The 9,089-nt window shown below is 34.2% G+C and overlaps 1 protein-coding gene across 1 annotated transcript; it reads left to right on the top strand.

The window, feature by feature from the left end:
• Window positions 1-2,466: 2,466 nt before the first annotated feature.
• On the top strand, window positions 2,467-6,072 carry LOC105319852 (cytochrome P450 26A1). Its single transcript, XM_011417551.4, has 4 exons — window positions 2,467-2,798; window positions 2,961-3,455; window positions 4,186-4,620; window positions 4,831-6,072. The coding sequence occupies exons 1-4, from the start codon at window positions 2,649-2,651 to the stop codon at window positions 5,155-5,157; spliced, it is 1,407 nt and encodes a 468-aa protein (XP_011415853.3). The 5' UTR covers window positions 2,467-2,648; the 3' UTR covers window positions 5,158-6,072.
• The last annotated feature ends 3,017 nt before the right edge of the window (window positions 6,073-9,089 follow it).

The following is a 9,089-nucleotide window of genomic DNA, read 5'->3' as shown; positions in this document are numbered from 1 at the left end:
ACCAGTTGAAATTCAATATGAATTCATATGAAGCAAAATAAAAGTAATGACGCTTTAACGTTTTGAAAAAATTTTCACGTGTTTCAGATAGGCTAGTAGTATTCAGTACTCACTCGAAAACTAATCAATCAATAATTGGATTTATAGATTAATCAATCAATCAATCAAATCAATACATGACTTAAGATTGGTTTTCTCTACACTAGAAATTTGTGTTCTTTGTGTAATCGTATATAATCAATTTAGATCACGCCCTCCACATATTGTTTAAAAACAAAAAAAACTTTTCAATTTCTAATGCTAAATAAACGCATTTCCTAACCGGAACAATTCACAAGTAGTTTCGCTCCTCCGTATCGATTTTTCAGAAAAACGGAAGACTCAGAATGCAAACATGCTAAATTTGTAGGCATGCCGAATAGGCTGCATTAAACTAATATTTGAATGATCTAATTTTCGATTTCTTTTGAAGAGAAAAAATCCGTAAATTTTAGAGCTCTTTTCTCAAAAGATAAAAGCTAGACATTATTTTCAATAATTTTTTACCTAAAACTAATTTCCGTCATTTTTGAAAAAGATATACAATTTAAAAAAAAATAGGCCAAAGGCTATAAATGACATCCAAGCAATATGTCCCCCATTTCTGGGGTTTTATAACAATCTTCGCAAAAATGCTGTTGAGTCATAACGCCATATATGATCAAACTAGATTGCATACAGACACGCATGGAGATCAATAAGGGGATAGATTTACTGACCTAGTCCTGCTCTCAAGGCAATGAAATCAAACAACTCTGACCTCATTCCCTACATTTCTTCACCTTATATCGAGAACTTGTCTTGGCAGAGTTCTATAGGCCAACAATACCATCCAACAGGTTTCCAAATTTGGTGAGTCAAAATCCAGCGTAAAGCTGATTAGGTGGCATTTCTTTTCTTTGTACTTTCATTCAAAATACAGGTTTTTCCCTGAAAACTCGCTGAAGCAATATCACACGTTGCACCTGAATTGTCACAACAAGTTCATTCAAACTAACCTGCAGCTAATTCGAACTATAACCTAAGCGCCTTAAGCATCTGGTGCGATTAGGGTTTTTTTGTTTTGTTTGGTAGAACATTAAATAATTATCTGTTTCTTATTTCTGGAAAATCGTATTTGAATTGTTGAATAAGAGAGAGAGAGAGAGAGAGAGAGAGAGAGAGAGAGAGAGAGAGAGAGTTGGTATGCGCAGTTGCCATATTCTTGTTTGCACTCACCAAGAAGTATTCATGTATTACACTAAAAAAATGTATAAATGGCTCTTTAAGTATACTAACAATTTATACAAAAAACACGGAAAAAGTGATGTTAAGTATTTATCATATGCAAACTTTTTTTTGCATATATCAATAAATGTCATACTATAGAACATATGTGTCACTTACATTGCTGTTGAACGGTCTAAAATGATAATAAATATTTATGGAAGTATTTAATCATTTTTTTTTTTGTACAATTGGAGTGTTTATAAACAAATACCTTATACCGAAGGTTTGCTAGTAAATGTGGATAAAAACTATGTTTGCGAACAAAAAGCACCTAAACGTCACCTGTACGACCTTAATTTTTTTCATAAATTTTTTTTTCTAGTATATATATACATCCTGTAAGCATTTTTCATTTTTAAATGCTCTTATTTTGTTAGAAAAATGACATTCTATTTTCAGAATAAGATGATACATGTGATTCAAAGCTCACTGAATAAAATAGAAGAAAAACAAATTTGAGTGGAGTACGTGCGTTTCATTTTGATCTTCTACCAGCTGTTTTGAAAGTATGCATAAACAAGGTTTGAGTGACGAAGCTGTCACTCAAAATATCTGTCAAGCTTGTTGTAATTCAATTTACTTAAAATCATATTCTTGTCTTGATTAAGAAAAAAAGCCTCAACAAAAATTTTGAAACCTAATGCTGTGAATAATATAAAAAAATATATATAATATATAAAATAAATTAAAAGGGCAAATCCATTAAATGATAAAAAAAAATTAATGAATTATAAAAAAAAATAAGTTGATTATTTAAAAAAAATCCCGTTTTAAAATGCAGCATGCAACATGAACGCCTCGAAGAAAGCAGCAGTATGGCAAAAATGGTAAGAAACATGTAACCTGTCCTTTGTCTTTTTGTGAGCGCGCGGGTGTTGAAGGTGGGTAAATGGATGTGCATGTGTGTGTGAAATTATGATTAAAAACATTCAGAATATTGTGAGAACAAAATGTCAATTTTAATTTTGTTCATGTCATTTTTCCATTATCTCAGTTTTCACTTTTATATCATACGTAGTTATTTGTCAATTACAACGATGAAATTCACGGTTAAAAAAAACCCTTGTATCGAACCGGATGCACTGATCGAACATCTACCAAGGGGTACAATTCAAAACACGCCCGCTTTACCTATATTTCAGTAACCCCTGTCAAAAATTGATTGGTATTTGAAGCGATAAGCATAGACTGCGATTACATCCCGTCCGTTGCCTTCGCTAGTCACGTGCTCATCCTCGTAATACGGTGGTATGCTATAAGAGTCGCGCGCTTCAACCCTCCACTTTCAATACATTCAACCAAAAAATAAACGTCGTTTCGGTACACAAATAGAAAAAAAAATGTTAGAATTTGTTTTGATTTTGGTCGTTGGTGTACTTTTGTACAAGATGATAAAACAAAACTCAGGTAGAGACTGTACGGAAAACCTACCCCCGGGACAGATGGGACTACCTATATTGGGAGAATCTCTGCAGTTCATTTACAAAAAGGTATAATGTAACACATTTGAATTATATGCTATTGTGATTAATCAAGGTTAATTTTTCCTCTTTCCACGGTTTTTGTTTGATTGTTTTAAAAAAAAAAATTATGTTTTTGTTTGTTTTCAAATATGCTACAATTCTTTAATTATTGTTGTTTTATCTTTCCAGGCGAAGTTTTTCGACGAAAGGCGTAATAAGCATGGACATATATACAAAACCCACCTGTTTGGGAACCCCACGATACGTATATCTGGAAAGAAAAATCTGGAGAAACTGTTCGCCGCAGAAAATAAACTTTTGCAGAGTGCTTATCCAACTTCGGTTAAGACAATCATAGGTAAAAATACCTTGGCGACCTCCGCTGGAAAAGTCCATGCGGACATGAAAGTACAAATATTGAGATGTTTTTCTCCGGAATTTTTTGAGCAAAAATTCCCAGAGATATCCCATTTCTTAACAGATCGCATTTACGACTGGTGTCGCAGTTCCCAAGTTACAATATTTTCCGAACTCCATTCCACGTTTTTGGAACTTGCGTCAGTATCCTTAGTCAGCATGGATATGCCGAAAAGTGAAAAAACGCGGATCCAAACTCTTTATCATGAGATCACGGATAATCTATTCACACTTCCAATAAATCTACCTGGATTCGGTTTCCATAAGGTATGACCTTAAAATCAGACTTATTTACTATTTGTCCATCTCTTTACATATTCAAAGAATGAAGAATGTTTTTTTTCTTTCTTGCCTGCTTCATGAAAACCATTTGAATCGAACATAAATCATTATTTTTAATTGATTAAAAATAGTTTTAAAGTGCACATCTGATAAAAGTAGTGTTTTCTAAAACTTACTTATGACCTGAAAAAATCATTTTTTTTAAAAACCATTTCACGAGAAATATTTTAATTTAAACGACAAACTCTCGAATGATTTAAAATTATACAGTAAATCCTGTTTGGCCTACATAGGCAACAGAACGTACGCGGAAATGAACAGAGTTGATGCTTTGACCCCCCAGTCACTGGGCCAGATTCAGGTTATTGACCCCAGTCGCCTATCATTGCCCCTTCTCTCTGACGTAAAGTTAAGAGGTCTTCAAACGGACAAGAGTTGAACTAAAGTTCAACTTCGTCTCACCGGTGAAATTATGAATGAAATGACGTCATTGGCAATGTTACTCACGCATGGCTATGTAGTAATGATTTCATTGTCATTGAAATTGTCACGTTCGGTTAATGACCCAGACGTTGAAGGGCTAAGAACTCTTTCTTGTAAAATCATGTCTTATGAATATGCGATAAATGATCGCGATATTAAGGAGTTGTCTCTATATGATTGCTCATTGATTTTGTGCTCCTTTTATCGATGAATTTTATTTTTAATTTTATAGGCACTGAAGGCCAAAGAAGAACTGAATAACTTATTCCGGAACAGAATAAAGAGAGACGGAAAGACCTCTTGCGAACAGTTTCCGGCAATTCTGGAGACATTTTACAAAGCTCAGAATTCTGACTTTGAAGAGGATGATCTAGTTAATGGCATATTCGAGCTGATCTTTAACGCAGGAGAGACAATTAGCGCCTCTGCGATCTGTGTCCTTTGTCATCTCTCGCAATATCCACGTGTCGTTGAAAAACTTCGAGACGAGCTGTCGAGCGTTGACCTCCTGACTCCCCCAGAAGAAAACAACAACGATGTTGTTAATCTCAAGCCAGAGGTTCTAAACAAATTGTCTTATCTTGATTGCGTTTATAAGGAGATATTAAGAATTAGTCCTGCCATAGGCGGATCCTACAGAAAAGTTCTTCAGACGTTTGAGTTGGAGGTAGGCAAGTTAAAAAAATCATAAACTGATACAATTATCGTTAACTAGTACCTTATTTGCACAATATTTTGCTAAAGAGCGTTTCTCTTTTTTTTCTTTTCTTTTTTTTTAACTATCGTCATTTCCCCGGCCCTCGAAACAGTTTTATTGCATTACGTATATTATATTATATTGGTATGTCGCTAACGACCATTTTGTGTTTTATTTCAGGGGTACACGATTCCGAAAGACTGGACTGTAGTGCTAGGGATTCGAGACACCCACCAGACAGAAACACAACTATCTGATCCCTCCGTGTTCTATCCGGAAAGATGGCTGGATGACGACTCTTCAAAACTATCTTTCTTCACCTTCGCAAGCGGGCCCAGAAGATGTCCTGGTAAAGGATACGCCAGCCTCGTTTTGAAACTCTTTATTGTCAAACTTTGCCAGCAATGTGATTTTACTTTGTCCGAAAAGAACCCTGAAATGGTTGCCATGCCAACACCAAGACCAAAAAATAATCTTACGGGGAACTTTATATCCCGTAAAGTATGAGCACATCTCATGATCTCTTTTTTTGAACTTGGGTGAAATTGTAGTTTTGCTTTATAACACAAAATGTAAGTTGGGTATAACGGTTTGATCAACTGATGACGTCATCCTAACAAGCATACTTGGCAACATTTGCCGGCCATTATGTAACTCGAGTGAAATTGGGCACTGCCATAAAAAACGAGAAACTGGCTCTGACGAGAGTTGTATATATAGAGTCCCGGTGATAATTTTATATGATTTTGACCTTTTTTTTACCACAGACTTTCGTTTTTTTATGCTTTCTGACATGCGCACCGTCAGATACAAGATGCAAGAGTTTTATATTAGCCTTATCAATCTGTCTGTAACCATGTTGTTGACTACTTCTGATGTCCATTTATTGTTTACCTTATGAGTATTTTGTCATCTTATATTTTTGGAAGAAATCCTAATGGTTTTGTTTTAAAGCTACTGGGGAATTTGAAGCACAATATAAACAATATGAAGCAATATGTCCATGAATTTACACATTCCTTGAACTTTTAAAAAAAATTATTTGCAAAAACTGCCTTTTGGTTCAAATGCATTTGGTGGTTTATACGGCCTACAAGTGTATTGACTATTATACGAAATGGATCACTTTTGTTTGTACAAATTGATTTTCTTTGCCTTTAACGTTCATTGAGCGTTTAGGAATTAAGTGTAAGCATGTTTTTTTTTCATTGATTTTGATCTGCCTTGAAGTTTTATTGTGAAATAAATTTGTCGTACTATCATGCGACCTCTCCGATGCAGATCGTACAAAACATGTTCGGGTGCGAAGAGGCATTTAAGCGAATCACAGATTCATCAGACGTATCAATACAGTCTGTGTAGAGCAGTTCAAATCTACAAAACAACAACTCGGGATTTATCTAATAAATCTATACAAACTTGTTTTGATTTTATGTAGTCTTATACCTTCCAAAACAAACACTGTAAAGCCATGTGATGTTCTTCCAATTCCCAAACTAGTGAAACACCGAGCAGCAAAGAAAATCAAGATTTTGATAGGTCGTAATTTTTCAAACTTAACAGTATCCAGTGGTTTTCTCCACATATATCAACAAAACTTAAGAATATTTTATCAAGAGGCAAGCATAAATAAAAAAAATTCCGACGAAATTCCATATATGATAACACCAAGAGATGGGGATGTTAAGCGTTTATTTACCGTTTAGATGTATGTATTATTTATTTTTTGTCAATCAATGTGTATTGTGTTTAGAATGTGAATAAATTTTGAACAATTAATCGGTCAATTTCAAGTCTTTATTTAATTTTTTTTTAAGTTTCATCCCCCCCTTTCTTTGCTAACGAGAAAAAAATCTATGGCGCCATGGGGTTTAATGACTTAGTTGTTTGTGAAATTTATGATTTCTAGGCTGAAGAAAACCTATTAAGGCACAGCAACATCAATTTAACAGGTACATTTCGAAAATATTTTAATCAGCCATTAAAACGCCACATTATCATAATATTCATGCAGTAAAAATTCTATAAAATGAATAATCATACATTTCGTGTAAATATACATAAACTTCTCTTTCCCTTTCCGCATGTGTCCATTGTGTAGGCATGTACAGACTTCAATAAATCATATCAAATGTGTAAAGAACATGTTAGCATGCCATACGGTTTTCTCACGCCTACTGAAAACTTTAAAAAATGACACTTGTGTTAAAGCTGGTGAATTAATTTTAAGCTTTAGTTTGCAGAGAAGCTGCATGGGCTTTCGGTATCAAGAGCACAAAACTAATGATCTAGAGATCATGAAGAAATCAAATGCAAGATTTCGGAAAAAAGGCTCCCCTTGCCCACATTTGTTTTTGAATTGCATATGTCATTAAGTTATGATGGTATTTATGTTACTGTATTTCCGTATTTTACGCGAGTACTCAATTCCGCCGCGATGCAAACATTTTTTAATTGTCAAATCGCGGGAATATATAAAATCGCGAGTACCGAACTTTTGTCGTAATTTTACAAATATTGGCAACATGACAAGGTTAATAATAGCCTTTTGTTTGCTCGGCCTTAATAAATTGCCGATTTTTTCCTGTCCTTCCGTACGCACTTTGATAAATAATAAATTTATCTGTGACGTGACGTCACTTCTGTCCATACCATGTCCCAGGATATCGATTCACATTTTGCTTAATAACTCAATATTTATAATTACATCTCGGTTCAAACGATGTTCATTCAAAAGTATGAAAAATTTCCGAGAGTTCTACTTTGACACCCCCCTCTAGCTTATCAGGTAAGGTTTCAATACACGGCTAAAATGTGATGTCTACTGGGATTTGTATTGCAACATCCCGCATGATAACGTTGAAAAATTGTGCGAGGTATTCCGAGTGACTTCCGAATAAAGAGAAAAGATGTCAGCATTCCCCACTATAAATCTCCGTAAGAAATCATTTTTCGTTCAAGTGAGTTTTTCTGAGTGAAAAATGATTATACATGAATGAAATTATCTTAGATATTTTCCCTTTCTTCTATTTTAATTGCACTTCTTTCACAGGTATGTGTATTTTTATTAAAATCTGTCCAAATGTGACGCATAAATATCTTTAGACAAACTACAACAGGCGTGTGCACGGGGTAGTATATCAACATTGTTATACTTTCATGTTAAATACTGAAATATGATTGGTTAAGACGCAGTTAATAATATTTTCTATTACCCTCAGCGTTAGTAACGCACTTAGCAACGGGTAACATTAAAAAATGTTACATGCGCGAAAATTATGCGCGTACGGTTCGCTGTAGAATTCACGTTATTCCTATATAAAAGCAGTAAAATTTTCTTAAAAATTAAGACATTCAGTATAACAAAATAAATAGTGCCTGTTTGGGAGGATAACAGTTGAAATTGACACCCCTCGAAAACCATTGTCAACCTCCGCTTCGCGTCGGTTGACAATGGTTTTCTCGGGGTGTCAATTTCAACTGTTACTCTCTCAAACAGGCACTATTTATATAATAGTAACCAACAAAGCCATGAACCAAACTAGTTCAAAGAATTATGAGAATCTTTCTTCTTCTTTTTTGTAATTCAATTGCTGTCTTCTTCTTCGTAACATATAATGTCTTTAGGAATACATCTGCTATTGTTGCAATCGCAACTTCTCGGGCCTTTCCGGCAGGCTCGGAAAAACACCTCGAATGTATTACCTAGGCGTCCATGACAACCCCCCTTTTTATAAAACTTGATATAAATACAACACATTCTACGATCTGTTGAGATGTAAGCTAGACTTCATTAAAGTAAATGATATATCCTAAAATATAACACAGAAGCGACTTATAAGGCTGTCTAGCCGATACCTATTTAAATGGGAAGCGACTCCATTTTGTATAAAATTATAACGGCCGGTAATGTTAATCATTCGAGGTGTTTTTCCTAGTTTGCCGGAAAGGCCCGAGAAGTTGCGATTGCGATTGTTGATTTAACTATTGTGACTATCAAAATAATTCATTACCGAAGTATTATTCGTTGAAACTGTGAATTAATATCCTATATTAGAGAAACATAATCATTCTTTGTTTGACTCTCAAAAGAGAACTATTTCCTTTTTGGGGGTTTTTTTTTTGGTTGGTTTGGGTTTTTGTTACTTATTGTGATCAATGAAAATCGTTGTATTAATTATTTTCTCCTCCAATATGTCAATTTTACACTACAGGAAATGACAAAGGAGCATTTTAGAAAACATACTGTGTCCTACAGTACTTTAGAAAGTTTTACAATAGGTTCATCTATCATTTATACCAAAAAAGAATTTGAGTGTTTTACTTGTCAAAAGGCTAAAAAAAATGAGAAACGATACATCATAAAAAATGTGTTCATGTGGTACAGTTTTCCTGTTGTCCTTCTAATTAAAACCATCCTATATAATTGAATTATGATG

Source organism: Magallana gigas, chromosome 8, assembly GCF_963853765.1.
Source record: "Magallana gigas chromosome 8, xbMagGiga1.1, whole genome shotgun sequence".
Lineage (NCBI taxonomy): Eukaryota > Metazoa > Mollusca > Bivalvia > Ostreida > Ostreidae > Magallana > Magallana gigas.
Note: the sequence above shows the minus strand (reverse complement) of the source record. Positions and strands in the feature narration are given on the sequence as shown.